The sequence below is a fragment of the Schistocerca gregaria genome, chromosome 3 (assembly GCF_023897955.1).
Source record: "Schistocerca gregaria isolate iqSchGreg1 chromosome 3, iqSchGreg1.2, whole genome shotgun sequence".
Taxonomy (NCBI): Eukaryota; Metazoa; Arthropoda; class Insecta; order Orthoptera; family Acrididae; genus Schistocerca; species Schistocerca gregaria.
The window spans coordinates 943617508-943634514 of NC_064922.1; the positions used below are offsets into that span (position 1 = coordinate 943617508).

Sequence of the window (17007 nt, forward strand, 5' to 3'; positions counted from 1 at the left end):
ATCAACGTTTTCGTTATTTCCAACATCGGGCCAGGTTTACGTATGGAGAACGCCAAAAGTAGCCTGCATTCCTGCGTGCTTGATCCCAACAGTTAAGCATGGAGGTGGAAGTGTGATGGTGTGGACAGCTACATCATGGTATTCTGCTGGCCCATCAGTATTCTGAAAGGCTCTGTTACAGCCAATGATTATGTGAATATTTTAGGTGATCAGATGCACCACATGATTCAAATGTTGTTCACAATCAGTGATGCAATGTGTCAGTACGATAATGCACCCTTTCACAGTACAATCGTGGTATGAGGAGCATGCAACTAAACTGCAGCGTCTTCCCTGCTCAGCACAGTGCACTGAGTTTTAACCTTATCGAAACCTTCTGGGCGGTATTGGAGCGCAGACTCTGGAGTAGATTTCCGCCTCCCTCGCCACTACAGGAATTAGAGAGCTTCCAATCAAAGAATGGCATAACATTCCACTGGCGACCATACAATCATTATATGCCAGGATTTCCAAGAAGAATCGCAGCCGCATTACGGGCAAATGGCGGTCCAACCACTTAATAAACCATTCCCAAGTAAGTAGAGACGTTCACATTATTTTGATTATTCCCTGTATATCGAATACAAGACTGAGTTCTTCATGTTTTTTGTAGTCTTTCTCTAGAGGCGATTTTATTGTTAAAACAACAAAAAAATTAAATTTGATTTGAAAGTAACCATTTACTAAGAGCAGAGTTCTAATACTTCAGTTCCTCCCACCTTGAATGTGTAATATGTTAACAACAACCCTGCTCATATTCTAGACTGAACTAACCATTTGTTAGTAACCTACTGGTGGGCTATCGATGAACTCCCGACACTACTCAAGCACCACAGGTATCTGTGATTAGAGCCTAAGGAACCTTAAAAAGCGAGCACACGTATTCATAAATTATCACCATCTTGACATATCTCGCCTTCGTCCAGTTGTTACTCAATTACCCGGTAACACGAACGTTATCGGCTGTATTATTTACCCACGAACGTAAGCAAGAAATTGACGTCCTGTTCAGGTGTCGTCAGCAGATACGAAATATCGCAGCTGATTAAGTCGTAGGAATACGTACTTCAGGAACTTTTGGCACTTGCCGTCCCAGTTTGTTAGCGAACACGCACGTGATTTCCGTGTACAGGTTTCTCTCACCAGAGATGGAGAAGGACGCCCACAACGGCGAATTACAGGCGCTGCAGGTACTGTGAAACTTTCTTACCGCCTGTCTCCAACGGCTACCTACCTACACAACACCAAAGGCACATACCATTTTACGTTTACATTTACATGCGAGAAAGAAAACTGTCGTTATCAGGAGAAAGAAAACTGGCGTTCTACGGATCGGAGCGTGGAATGTCAGATCCCTTAATCGGGCTGGTAGGTTAGAAAATTTAAAAAGGGAAATGGATAGGTTAAAGTTAGATATAGTAGGAATTAGTGAAGTTCGGTGGCAGGAGGAACAAGACTTCTGGTCAGGTGACTACAGGGTTATAAACACAAAATCAAATAGGGGTAATGCAGGAGTATGTTTAATAATGAATAGGAAAATAGGAATGCGGGTATGCTACTACAAACAACATAGTGAACGCATTATTGTGGCCAAGATAGATACGAAGCCCACACCTACTACAGTACTACAAGTTTATATGCCAACTAGCTCTGCAGATGACGAAGAAATTGAAGAAATGTACGATGAAATAAAAGAAATTATTCAGATAGTGAAGGGAGGCGAAAATTTAATAGTAATAGGTGACTGGAATTCGAGTGTAGGAAAAGGGAGAGAAGGAAACATAGTAGGTGAATATGGATTGGGGCTAAGAAATGAAAGAGGAAGCCGCCTAGTAGAATTTTGTACAGAGTACAACTTAATCATAGGTAACACTTGGTTTAAGAATCATGAAAGAAGGTTGTATACGTGGAAGAACCCTGGAGATACTAAAAGGTGTCAGATAGATTATATAATGGTAAGACAGAGATTTAGGAACCAGGTTTTAAGTTGTAAGACATTTCCAGGGGCAGATGTGGACTCTGACCACAATCTATTGGTTATGACCTGTAGATTAAAACTGAAGAAACTGCAAAAATGTAGGAAATTAAGGAGATGGGACCTGGATAAACTGAAAGAACCAGAGGTTGTACAGAGTTTCAGGGAGAGCGTAAGGGAACAATTGACAGGAATAGGGGAAAGAAATACAGTAGAAGAAGAATGGGTAGCTCTAAGGGATGAAGTAGTGAAGGCAGCAGAGGATAAAGTAGGTAAAAAGACGAGGGCTGCTAGAAATCGTTGGGTAACAGAAGAAATATTGAATTTAATTGATGAAAGGAGAAAATATAAAAATGCAGTAAATGAAGCAGGCAAAAAGGAATACAAACGTCTCAAAAATGAGATCGACAGGAAGTGCAAAATGGCTAAACAGGGATGGCTAGAGGACAAATGTAAGGATGTAGAAGCTTATCTCACTAGGGGTAAGATAGATACTGCCTACAGGAAAATTAAAGAGATCTTTGGAGAAAAGAGAACCACGTGTATGAATATCAAGAGCTCAGATGGCAACCCAGTTCTAAGCAAAGAAGGGAAGGCAGAAAGGTGGAAGGAGTATATAGAAGGTTTATACAAGGGTGATGTACTTCAGGACAATATTATGGAAATGGAAGAGGATGTAGATGAAGACGAAATGGGAGATAGGATACTGCGTGAAGAGTTTGACAGAGCACTGAAAGACCTGAGTCGAAACAAGGCCCCCGGAGTAGACAACATTCCATTAGAACTACTGACGACCTTGGGAGAGCCAGTCATGACAAAACTCTACCAGCTGGTGAGCAAGATGTATGAGACAGGCGAAATACCCACAGACTTCAAGAAGAATATAATAATTCCAATCCCAAAGAAAGCAGGTGCTGACAGATGTGAAAATTACAGAACTATCAGTTTAATAAGTCACAGCTGCAAAATACTAACGCAAATTCTTTACAGACGAATGGAAAAACTGGTAGATGCGGACCTCGGGGAGGATCAGTTTGGATTCCGTCGAAATGTTGGAACACGTGAGGCAATACTGACGTTACGACTTATCTTAGAAGAAAGATTAAGAAAAGGCAAACCTACGTTTCTAGCATTTGTAGACTTAGAGAAAGCTTTTGACAATGTTGACTGGAATACTCTTTTTCAAATTCTAAAGGTAGCAGGGGTAAAATACAGGGAGCGAAAGGCTATTTACAATTTGTACAGAAACCAGATGGCAGTCATAAGAGTCGAGGGGCAGGAAAGGGAAGCAGTGGTTGGGAAAGGAGTGAGACAGGGTTGTAGCCTCTCCCCGATGTTATTCAATCTGTATATTGAGCAAGCAGTAAAGGAAACAAAAGAAAAATTTGGAGTAGGTATTAAAATTCATGGAGACGAAGTAAAAACTTTGAGGTTCGCCGATGACATTGTAATTCTGTCAGAGACGGCAAAGGACTTGGAAGAGCAGTTGAACGGAATGGACAGTGTCTTGAAAGGAGGATATAAGATGAACATTAACAAAAGCAAAACGAGGATAATGGAATGTAGTCAAATTAAATCGGGTGATGCTGAGGGAATTAGATTAGGAAATGAGACACTTAAAGTAGTAAAGGAGTTTTGCTATTTAGGAAGTAAAATAACTGATGATGGTCGAAGTAGAGAGGATATAAAATGTAGACTGGCAATGGCAAGGAAAGCGTTTCTGAAGAAGAGAAATTTGTTAACATCGAATATAGATTTATGTATTAGGAAGTCGTTTCTGAAAGTATTTGTTTGGAGTGTAGCCATGTATGGAAGTGAAACATGGACGATAACTAGTTTGGACAAGAAGAGAATAGAAGCTTTCGAAATGTGGTGCTACAGAAGAATACTGAAGATAAGGTGGATAGATCACGTAACTAATGAGGAGGTATTGAATAGGATTGGGGAGAAGAGAAGTTTGTGGCACAACTTGACTAGAAGAAGGGATCGGTTGGTAGGACATGTTTTGAGGCATCAAGGGATCACAAATTTAGCATTGGAGGGCAGTGTGGAGGGTAAAAATCGTAGAGGGAGACCGAGAGATGAGTACACTAAGCAGATTCAGAAGGATGTAGGTTGTAGTAGGTACTGGGAGATGAAGCAGCTTGCACAGGATAGAGTAGCATGGAGAGCTGCATCAAACCAGTCTCGGGACTGAAGACAACAACAACAACATTACACACTTCTGGAGGTAGCAGAGGGAACCTAGTAGATCAATTTTTACGTAGGAATCCATGTCTGGAAACGTCATTCAGCGAAGCTACAGAGCGTCAAAGTTCTAGGACGATGGAGAAGGATAAATGTATAAATTTGAGGCAAGTACCAGAAGCAAACGAGTCAAAAGTTATAGACGAAAAACTTCTTCTGCGTCTGACAGTGGAATGTACGTACTGGTACTGTTGTTGCTAAGATTGTAGAATACGAAACTTTCAGAGGTGGCAGTATGGACCAAAGCAGTAACAAATGTCTAGTAAACCTGGGCTCTAACCTATATAACTTAACAGGTATGAGAGCTTGATCAGTAGAGGAGATGCGTCTCACACTAGCGGAGCTGAACAAGTGCTCACAGCCCGTCGGGTATGCATTTTAGAGGCCTTGTTTACTGGACATTTTTTCGGGTCTTGGTCCACACTTCCACCTCTGAAAGTTGCGTACGCTACATTCTTAGCAACAACAGCAATACCGGTACTTCTATTCCACTGTCAGAGGTATCAGAATAATTTTGCTTGTCTCTTCGACTTGTTCGCTTCCGAAACAGAGACTCTCACCTCAAATTGATACATTTATTCGTCTTTAACATCACTGAATGGAAAAACTGGTAGAAGCGGACCTCGGAGAAGATCAATTTGGGTTCCGTAGAACTGTTGGAATACGTGAGGCAGTACTGGCCCTACGACTTATCTTAGAAGATAGATTAAGGAAAGTTAAACCTACGTTTCTAGCATTTGTAGACTTAGAGAAAGCTTTTGACAATGTGGACTGTAATAATCTCTGTCAAATTCTGAAGGTGGCAGCGGTCAAATACAGGGAGCGAAAGGCTATTTACAATTTGTAAAGAAACCAAATGGCAGTTATAAGAGTCGAGGCCCTTGAAAGTGGTTGGGAAGGGAGTGAGACAGGGGGTTGTAGCCTATCCCCGATGTTATTCAATCTGTATATTGAGCAAGCAGTAAAGGAAACAAAAGGAAACTTTGGAGTAAGGATTAAAATTAAAATCCATGAAGAAAAAAACTTTAACATTTGCCGATGACATCGTAATTCTGTCAGAGACAGCAAAGGACCTGGAAGAGAAGTTGAATGGAATGGACAATGTCTTGAAAGGAGGATATAAGATGAACATTAACGAAAGCAAAACGAGGTTAATGGAATGTAGTCGAATTAAGTCGGGTGATGCTGACGAAATTAGGTTAGGTAATGATACACTTAAAGTAGTAAATGAGTTTTGCTATTTGGGGAGCAAAATGACTGATGATGGTCGAAGTAGAGAGGATAAAAATGTAGACTGGCAATGACAAGGAAAGCGTTTCTGAAGAAGAGAAATTTGTTAACATCGAGTATAGGTTCAAGTGTCAGGAAATCGTTTCTGAAAGTACTTGTATGGAGTGTAGCCATGTATGCAAGTGAAACATGTACGATAAATAGTTTGGACAAGAAGAGAATAGAAGCTTTTGAAATGTCGTGCTACAGAAGAAAGCTGAAGATTAAATGGGTAGATCACATAACTAATGAGGAGATATTGAACAGAATTGGGGAGAAGACGAGTTTGTGGCACAACTTGACAAGAAGAAGGGACCGGTTGGTAGGACATGTTCTGAGGCATCAAGGGATCACAAATTTAGCATTGGATGGCAGCATGGAGAGTAAAAATGGTAGAGAGAGACCAAGAGGTGAAGACACTAAGCAGATTCAGAAGGATGTAGGCTGCAGTAAGTACTGGGAGATGAAGCAGCTTGCACAGGATAGGGTAGCATGGAGAGCTGCATCAAACCAGTTTCACGACTGAAGACCACAACAACAACAACATCGGAGGCATGGTTGTCTGACCAATATCGCTGTCAGGATTTGTGCGAAACCGGTTGTTAGCTACTTGGTTGTAGATATCTGCAACAGGGTTAAAATATGCGAGATCCATTAGTTGTAGCCTGTGAGCGGTGTCTGTAGATACCCAAGGCGTCATTACATCGTCATCTCTAGCTAGAGTTAAAGCTTGAAGACTTCTTTCTAAGAGTTGCATGTCCGTGAAATATTAGTAACACGGTTCTGTTAGAATTTTTGGCTTTTTTAGTTAAAATGCCAATATTTTTGGTTCATTTACAGTTTCGATGAAGTGCTCCATCAACTGGACAGACAAATCACTAATCATCCAACCACTGAAAATATGAAAAATCGGTTCCAGGTAGAGCTGCAGGCTCGAAATCACGAGAAAATGGGTTTCTCTTAAATTCTAGCATTGCAGGCACATACACGCCAGAAACAATGAAACAACAAACACACCTGCTCTTTGCCCCACTTTCTGCACTAGCTATAGCCATCGCTTGGAGCTTTCCTCTTCGTGGAATGACCTTTTGAGCATTCTATACTGTGAATGGGCTAGTCTTGTCCGTATTGCATATCCACATAGCGTGGAAACCATGTGTTGTTCACTAAATCAGAAACAAAATTTCATGACAGCTTGTTTTTTGAAGCTATGTGCTTGTAGCTGTTGAAGTAGCTTCTGGTTGGAGCAGAGACAGTATAGGACGCCAAGACATGAAACTGTCTACTTGCCATCCCATATTTAAATCTATGTTTAATCTCATTTTCATGTGCCAAATCACAGTTTAGCCTTCGCAAATCAGCCGGCTAGAGTGGCCGAGCGGTTCTAGCCGCTACAGTCTGGATCCGCGCGACCGCTACGGTCGCAGGTTCGAATCCTGCCTCGGGCATGGATGTGTGTGATGACCGTAGGTTAGTTAGGTTTAAGTAGTTCTAAGTTCTAGGGGACTGATTACCTCAGAAGTTAAGTGGCATAGTGCTCAGAACAATTTGAACCATTTGAACCTTCGCAAATCAGTTCAATAACATCCAGACACGTGGGTTTCAAATAGCACAATGAGACCCTAAAGTTCGTCTTCAAACTCCACAAATAGACCCGTATCATGCTCGTATTTCTTCAAACCATCACGTGTTTGCATCTTTTTGTTCTCACCCTCCTCCTCAAAGTGGATTTGGAACGTTGTATGACCGACTATTGGCCGTACGTCTTGCGTATTACGTTTATGCCAGCATTACTATTTCGAAAAGCATCAAGAGCCGCCTCCATGTTTTCATGGGACAATAAGCCATATTTCTTAGGTTCTGTGATTTGAAAAAAGTGTAATCTTGCAAGAAAATTCTAGGCGCTACAGTATGGAACCGCGCGACCGCTACGGTCGCAGGTTCGAATCCTGCCTCAGGCATGCATATGTGTGATATCCTTAGGTTAGTTAGGTTTAAGTAGTTCTGAGTTCTAGGGGACTGATGACCTCAGACGTTAAGTCCCATTGAGAGCAGGGCCATTTGAAGCATTTTGCGGGAAAATGACAATTTGATAAAATTGCTGTTAATACCGATAATAATATTTATCAATGACAATTATCACTGGTATTGCGATATTCTTGCACCCGTAACTGCAGGAACACCTTTTTATTCGGATAAAGAAGATAAATGTCTTTGTCCACTTTCTTTTAGGGTTCCATACACCAGTCGGTGAAAACAAAGCCGTTATAGGATCGGTTTGTTGTCTTTCTGCTGTCTCATTGTCCGACAGTTAAGATTCCTTTTTCTCAGGAACGGGTAGAGTTATGAAGCTGAAATTTATGTCACACGCTACGGTCTATGTTCCCTTGGAGGAGTAAAGAATGTAGGCCTCTGAGTGAGTTCTTTCAAAAGATACGCCATTTATGTCACGTATTTCTATAGTCGCAAACTCACTCACCAAAACCCTTAGGGTACTTCCTGCTGACCAAGAATCATAAAATTTTGCTCAAAGCAAGGTTTCACAGTAGAAGAACATGTCCGAAAACTACTAGTTGTAATTATATCCCATAAATTTTCTTCTTATCTGTCTGTATTTCTCTCTGCCTGTATGTTATGATTATGTGTTTAGTAGAAGGATGAATCACATGAAATGTAGTTAGACAATATTTGAAAACTGTAGATTTAACGCAACCTGTTTCGCTTCGTGGTTAAATATAATGAAATAATAAAATATGCGAAATTCGGTCTTCGAAACATGAACCTTTACATTTATACAGCTGGCAACACATATAGCAGCACAATTATCAGATCAAAGCAGCTGTAAACCATATACAGCGAACATTAGCTTAAAATGTACCCGTACAATACATAAAAAATGCTAGCTTCATGTATAAAACGACGCCATACTTTTTAAACTTCCTTGGGTGCTTTTAAATGTTTCTACACTATATTAATAGTAAGTCTAGTTATCTGCTATACAAACTACGAATAGACTTCACCTACTGTTAGCGGACAAATGCTTAGCTTCACAAAGAAATTTGATTTTTTTCAGAGAACAAAATAAACTAATACAACTGCGAGATACAGCCTAATACACATGCTGTCCAACAAGCGGCATGACAATGCAGGTAGTTTGCCAGATATATTAGACGTACAATTTAAAAGTCTGACGAACTTGAAATATATCAGAGATGCGATAATCTCAGACCATACGTAGTTTAACAGAATAGCAGAGAGAACACAGACAAATTAATAGCGAATCTTGTTCTGAGAACTTAGGCCTGCAGGTGGCACCATACGAAACTGACAGAAGTCATCGACTGGGACGTAGGACACCAGTATCTACAAAACCTAGAGCAATAATAGTGCAGTTCGTCACCTACAGGAAAAGATCTGAAATCTTCAGAGCGAAGGAGAAACTCACGAAGTCAGGTCTGATGATGCGAGAGGATTTCGCCTCAGAAAGATTAAACATTTTGAACAACGTGATTTCGAGATTTGGACTATTAAACAATAGCAGAATAATGGCGAAGATCGAAAACGGAAAACAGGTCAATTTGCAATGTAAATGAATTCAAAGCCTGTGTTTTAGGAACTAAGAACATGTCAACCCTTGGTGCTGCTATAGTGTGTGTTTATATTGTTATCGTAGACTGTAGTTAACCATAGCTTAACTAGTGTGTTAACTGCTTTGTTTTATTTCGTTACTAATTCTCGTTTGTCATTGTATCTTACTGTCATGTTTTTGTTGCTACTCATCATTAGCACCATTACTAATGCAGTCTGTTTTTATTCAGTTAATCTTACTTTCAGTACTCTTGTGCACAGACAATTCTAGCTCTGTATAGCAAGTTTCTTTTCAGAATGAGATTTTCACTCTGCAGCGGAGTGTGCACTGATACGAAACTGCCTGGCAGATTAGAACTGTGTGCTGGACCGAGACTCGAACTCGGGACATCCATCTGAGCTATGTTCGTAGGAGAGCTTTTGTGAAGTTTGGAAGGTAGGAGACGACCTACTTGCGGAAGTCAAGCTATGAGGACGGGACCTGAGTCGTGCTTCGGTAGCTAGATGGTAGAGCAGTTGCTGTGAAAGGCAAAGGTCCCCAGTTAGAGTCTTGGTCCAGCACACAGTTTTAGTCAGCCAGGAAGTTTCAGGTTTCTTTTCCTGTCACCAGCCGGCTATTTAACGACTACTGCAAAGCCTGCTGCCCTTGGCCTCGAAACCTCCTCTCCCCCCTCTCTTCCCCCCCCCCCCCCCCCCCACTCCAAGGTACCTGCTGCTTTCACTTCCGGGAACCCACAGTCCCACCAGGGCGCTTCGCTTTCTTTGTTCCCTCGCCAGAGCCGACTCTAAGTTACTGTGTATGGCAGCAGCATCCTCGTACGCTGTGAAGCAGAGGGCGCTAAGCTCCACACTGTACACGCTAATGGCCAGTCTCTGACAGCTCATCTCAGTGACTTCTGCCCTATACTTCAAGACACAGACACCCAAGTAACACTTATGCTGACCAATGACCGTAGCAGTCTGGTCCCTTCAGTCCCAGAAACCAACCAACCTGGCTCAAACCAAGTACTCCCACAAGTTTGGTAAATCTGGATGGCCACATCTTTCTAACACGTGACACATGTAATACACGAGGGGGTGGGTTAGAGGTGTACATACCCTCTGATTTATCACCTACCGCACTTGACACATCCAACAATAATGAAGATAAACAATTCAACTATATGTCCATATATGCTGGCGCCAAAACGTTAAAAACGCTTTTCTGGGATTATTTGGTAAGTTTACACTGTTCGTCATTTCCAGTATTTAGCACATATTTTCCGGGTTTGATTACGAAATTCATAGCCTAGCATCAAACCTCTTTGTGTCAGGAATGTGCATTTCATCTCATTCAGGAGAACAAATAAAGCATGTATTAAGACGAACTACACCTGAAGATCGACCCACATGGTCCGAAATGCATACTGTATTGAGTACAGTTATGTTTAAAGCGGCGAAATATGCATAAATTGTTTTTAAAAAGATGTCCATATGTTTACAGAGGTCAAATTCCTTAAGAGTAAGAGCACGATTAGTGCCCTCTACAAACATCGTGCAGTAGGAGTGTTTGTCCGCTTCGTAACTGCTTTTTCAAGTACCGAATCGACGTACGAGCACACAATTATAGCAGGTGAGACAAACATAAATTTTCTCTACACGGTACTTTTGTAAGAGCGTGCAAGAATGTAACAGGAGGTAAGAGTATGAGGCAGGCGAAGCCATCTAAAGGCGATATGGAAGTAAATTTTGTGTACCACTTTGCCTAGAATTATTGTTTTCCAGCTGATTTACAACTAACATGCGTACAAGTTGTTTATATGTACTGTGCTGTTTATTTACATGTACATTCTTTATTTCCGACAAGAAAACAAGGAGGACGAACCTGATTACTAGGAAGGTTTTCTTTACTTTACTTGTCCATAAAGTGGCTCTGTTGTATCGTATTTGCATTGTTCCATGACAGAACGTGCTATGAATCAACGACAGACCCATTCCTTACTCAATGCCACTCAGAGACGAGCAGCACAAAACGATGGAGCAGTACCGGTACAGTTTTGTAGAACTCACTCCAGGGGTGCTAGTTCTGGAAAGTATGCAGGAGAGCTTCTATGAAGGTTGGAAGGTAGGAGACGAGGTACTGGCAGAACTAAAGCTGTGAGGACGGGGCGTGAGTCGTGCTTGGGTAGCTCAGATGGCAGAGCATTTGCTCGCAAAAGCAAAAAGTCCCGAGTTCGAGTCTCGGTCTGGCACACAGTTTTAATCTACCAGGATGTTTCATATCAGAGCACATTCCGCTGCAGAGTGAAAATCTCCTTCTGGATGCACCTTGTGTATGGGCAACTACGTTGCAACGCTCTCGCTGCTGAAAGGCTGTACACGGTATGATTTCCTAACAGGCATCATCAGTCACGACGAGTGTTTATTTCTCTACATCGACAAATGCGATAGAGTCGTTCACCGGAAAGAAGGAACGAAGTACCAGGCAACGTGAGGGCCACTCATACTCCCGATTTTGAACAGGAGATGCTGGAACGTGTTGCAGTGCTCCCCTCCCCCCTCCCTCCCCTCTCCCCCTACAACTACTCGCCGTATTGCATGAGAAATGGGTGCTGCACATACTAGCATGTGGCGAGTACTCCACGAACAAACATTACACGTACATCAACACAACGCGTCCATGCAATGCTTGTGACTTACTTTGCACTAAGGGTCAGTTGTCGATCCAACAGTGGACTGGTCGACCAGATTTCCTCCAAATCGCGCTCTTTACTGTCGAGGCCTCATCTGATTGTGATGGTGTTTCGCACAGCAGGAATGGACATGTGTGGGATGAGGAAAACCGTCACACTGTAGCAGAGTCACACCACCAAGAAAGTTTTGCTATCAGTTTCTGGGCTAGCACTAAGGGTGACATTCTCATTGGGCCATATCTTCTACCTCGCCATCTGAATGGCCACCTACAGTTGAGGTTTATGCAACGAAGTCTACCTAAGTTGTTGGAGAATGTACTCTTGGCTATTCGTGAGTGGCTGTTGGTACACCATGACAGTACACTGCCTCACTTCAGTGTGGATGTCCGCAACTATCTCACATGAAAGTGCTGTATTTTCTGCTCTCAGGATTGGGAGGTCCTATACCATGGCCTGTGAGGTCACCTGACCAAAATCCCCTCGATTACTCGATTATTTCCTATGGGGATATCTACAGTCACTTGTGTATGAGACTCCAGTGGATATGGAGATGGAATTAGTTTCCAGAATTCTAGCTACCTGCGATGTGATTCTAAACGCACCAGAAATATTTGTCAGGGTACATCAGAATCTTGTTCACTGATGTCATGATTGCACTGAGGTTGATGTCCATCAGTTTCAGCACATTTTGTGCTGTACCAGTGGTACATTCATTGTATCAGTGACGATATATCCAATTAACTGTAACTAATGTAAATAAAAAGGTAAACTATAATGTGATTTTGTTCCTATTATCTCATTAAGCTGGCTTCTCCGACCCCAGATTTCCCACATCAGATTGTTCAGTGGAGCATCCTCTATGTCCTATTACATTTTTGCACATTCTTATGGAAACACAATGTATAATAGCCTCTCCAGTGTGAAATTTAAATTAATTCTTTCTTCTTTAAACACGTCGCTACTGCACCTTGATCCTACCCATCATACCAACAGTAGTCACACTCTCGTGGATATATTTACATCGGAATTCCCAAACAGACTAATTCGTACCACTCAAATATTTACACCTGCCATGTTTGCCGAAGACATAATTTTCGTCATGTACTCGCTGGAATGCCCCTGAAACAACCACAACTGACTACATACCCAGACCTTAAAGATACACTACTGGCCATTAAAATTGCTACACCATCATTCGATCCCTGCGAAACCCTACATTTCAGCAGGATAATGCTTAACCGCATGTTGCAGATCCTATACGGGCCTTTCTGGATCCAGAAAATGTTCGACTGCTGCCCTGGCGAGCACATTCTCCAGATCTCTCACCAACTGAAAACGTCTGGTCAATGGTGGCCGAGCAACTGGCTCGTCAGAATACGCCAGTCACTACTTTTGATGAACTGTGGTATCGTGTTGAAGCTGCATGGGCAGCTGTACCTGTACACGCCATCCAAGTTCTGTTTGACTCAATGCCCAGGCGTATCAAGGCCGTTATTACGGCCAGAGGTGGTTGTTCTGGGTACTGATTTCTCAGGATCTATGCACCCAAATTGCGTGAAAATGTAATCCGATGTCAGTTCTAGTATAATATATCTGTCCAATGAATACCCGTTTATCATCTGCATTTCTTCTTGGTGTAGCAATTTTAATGGCCAGTAGTGTACCTGAAGTAATTTTCAGAAAATTTGAAAATTACGCCACAGGAAATTCTGTCGCTAGCACCAGTTTAGATCGCTGTCAGTCAGTTGCTGTCGAGTTTCTGCGGTCACTGACGAGCAGAACACGTGCCGTTTTATGTGCCTCTGTGAGCACTGCCCTTTTGCGAGGTACCAGATCCAGTGTTCATTGCATGCTGTCCCTTTCACAGTGGTCGCTCGCGTACTGGTTGTGACGGACCTGCATTCACCGACAGCAGCAGCTCATATTGGAATTCAAGCCCGTTGTCACTGACACGCTTCCTCGGGTGTCTGTCGGTTAGGATCTTTCCGCCACCATTGTTCCTACCTCGTGTTACACTGCTGTCAATAGTACACCATTTCTTGGAGACACATAGGAGTCACCGTTGATACATAAACGAATCGGGCAATTTATTCATTGTGTGGTCACGTGCACGTCCGAACACGGCAGCTTTTACCTTTAAGTGTGTCACGTACAATTTTCTGCCCCTGTTCCCAGGGAGCCGACTGTAACACATACACACCACTTTACTGCCGTGGTTTATGCCAGCGGTGGAAAGTCGCGTAACCTCCCGGTAACAGTTCTACACCATCCACCGTGCAAGAGTGAGTCGAGAACGAGGCGGTGCATCCTGCTCCCTAAGGAGGCAATGCTTAGGTCCGTATTGGTGCCATTGTTGTACAGTCGATGTTTACATAGGAGCGCACGGCGTCCCTTGGTATTTCTGCAGTTTTCTTTCGCCAGGAACAGACACAGGGATGTCTTGTTCCCTAATAAACGTCTGTGTAATCGTGTACAGCGCACTGCAAAGTACCTCCACCTCAAAGAAGAGAAATCGCCTGCGCATTTAACGCGAATAGTGTAAGACTGATTCGAGGATCATTCCATGAACGTTGCTTGCGTGGCTTCTGAGGACGTCTGACCCTGGTCTTAATCCTATTCATCGCGCCATTGCGTAAGGTTTGCTCGCTTCGGTCTCAGTTCTGGCCAATCAAAGAGAGTTGTGGGTGGTGGATGTGTGGTGATGAATCAAGATGGCTGCTCTACGCCTTCTTTGTCTCTCGGAATCTGTGTGTCGATAGGTCACCACCGCCATCATTAGGAACAAGGGTCTTATGTGCAACTAGGCAGGTACCAAATATTGTGTTTCTTATTTGTTTCTTTTTTTAAGCGTAGTCAAATGTTCTCACCATAAACACTTTTTGGATAACAATGTCGAATCGGTGGAAAATATTAAATAACCTTTCTGAAAAGGATTTTTGGTTTGAGAACTCAATTCAACGATTCTACTTTTAGACTATTTTCAATATGAAATTCATCCAGTTTCTCGCAGATTAATATATGAGGTTCAACGTTAATTGTATAAGCTTTATATATAAATTATCTACATATTAAACACTGAATATCCTTTTCCAAAAACTTTCTCCTCGTGCAATTTGTCCTTAGGATTTCTTACCACAAACATTTTTTGGATAGGAGCGTCGAATCGGCGGAAAATATTAAATAACCTTTCTGAAAAGGATTTTTGTTTTGAGAACTCAATTCAACGATTCTACTTTTACACCATTTTCAATATGAAATTCATCCAGTTTCTCGCAGATTAATATATGAGGTTCAACGTTAATTGTATAAGCTTTATATATAAATAATCTACTCATTAAATACTGAATATCTTTTCCAAAAACTTTCTCCTCGTGCAATGTGTACTTAAGATTTCTTACCACAAACATTTTTTGGATAGGAGTGTCGAATCGGTGGAAAATATTAAGTAATCTTTCTGGAAAGGATATTTGGTTTTGAGAACTCTCTTCAAAGATTCTTCTTTTGGATCATTTTTCATTATTAAATTATTCCAGTTTCTTGCAGATTAATATATGAGGTTCAACATTAATTGTATAAGCTTTATATGTAATTTATCTATATATGGAATACTGAATATCCTTTTCCAAAAACTTTCTTCTCGTCTAATGTGTCCTTAAGATATCTTATTCAACGACTGACAAATACTGACTGTTGGGTTGCCCTGTATTGACTTGTGAACCGTGTGGTGAAACAAGACTTTTACCTTGGTGGATTGCTAAATTTGAAATAATGAAAGTGAATCTAATTAAATCCCAAAAGAAAATGCTGAATTTTAAATAAATACTCTCCCATGCAAACCACACATACTTATATTTCATGAAATACACCACACTGGCAACATGGAATACAACACAAGGAATAGTCACAACGTTGTAATCACATCACTTTCAGCTTTCCCACTTCAATTAGTATTCATCCCAATTTCACACGACACTTCCCCACTTCGTAATTTTTCTCTCCACCTATGAACTCTGGAGGATATATGCACGTCTTCCTGTGCAATGGAAGCCAAGTGGCGTTACAGGATAGACGGCTGACTCACCTTGCTTCACTCTCAGAGTATTACAGTTTGAATCAAGCATCACACGGAAATATAACACGCAAAGTAATATTAAGAACATATTCGTCACACACGCGAGTCAACTGATACCATGGACGAGTACTTCTCCTTATCCTTTGTCTCGTACACAGATTGAGACTCACACAGTACTCACAACGTGGAAGTACTCGTCTCTAATTTCAAGACCTGCATACACCATTTCTTAAATATTTCCAACTTACAGTACACACGCCAGTAATTCAACTTAACTTAAGCACTCAGAAGTATTTCAACTTATTGGTACACGTGGTTTCATTGTGACGGTTGGTCACTTCCAAAGATTACTACGATCCCGTTAATATTACCTGCCTGACATTTAATTTTTCTCACAGATGTTCCTGAAATAGATAAATTATTATTCCAAACTACTCTCAAGTATTCCACATGCTTACCATTCTATCCACTCTTTTGTCTTTACGGAGCACGCCTAAGACAGGTCTGACCAACACAAGATCCAGCGTCCGAGTGCTGAAAACATGAACATTCTTCAGGTCATTTCGCACCTCTGTCAAGGTGGGGGCGCACCATGTTAATGTATTGGTCAGCCACATTTCAGGCGCTCAAAGTTCAGGTAAATTTCATCTCTTTGGCTCCACCAAAGGTGACCAAACGACCGTCTCAAAGATGATTATATATTGCCCATTCACTATCTGCAGTTAGCAGACGACCATACATTCATTCATTTCGCAGATCTCAGCAAATTGGATATAGGGGGAGTGCACATGTGATCAATTAAATAAATAAATTGTCCTTTTTTCCTACACGGTTATCCGGCTTCGATGTATTAAGTGAAATTGAGTTATTATTACAAAAAATATATTGTTCTGAGAAGAATAACGAAGAATGTTGTACCTATTTTCAATACGGTATCCTTTCACTGTAACTAACACTGAAGTACGTTATGAACGTTAAATAACATGAAGTGCAATGTCAAACTTTAAATAAGCGCAAAATAAAATACTGCTCAGCTCGGAGCAAAATATCTGTTTAAGATTACCTTCTCTGTTCCCTGTAAGTTAAACTGCTTTCTTAGCACAACACCCGAAAATTCTGCCTAAGTACCTTTAGCTCACAACAAT

General features: G+C 41.5%; 1 protein-coding gene across 1 annotated transcript in view; it reads left to right on the plus strand.

Moving 5' to 3' along the window:
- The first annotated feature begins 1142 nt into the window (after positions 1-1142).
- Positions 1143-17007, plus strand: part of LOC126355869 (solute carrier family 22 member 7-like) — a 349916-nt gene continuing 334051 nt past the window's right edge. Inside the window, exon 1 of the mRNA XM_050006368.1 lies at positions 1143-1229. Coding sequence (XP_049862325.1) covers positions 1188-1229 — 42 coding nt within the window. The 5' untranslated portion in view covers positions 1143-1187. The remainder of the gene's footprint in view (positions 1230-17007) is intronic.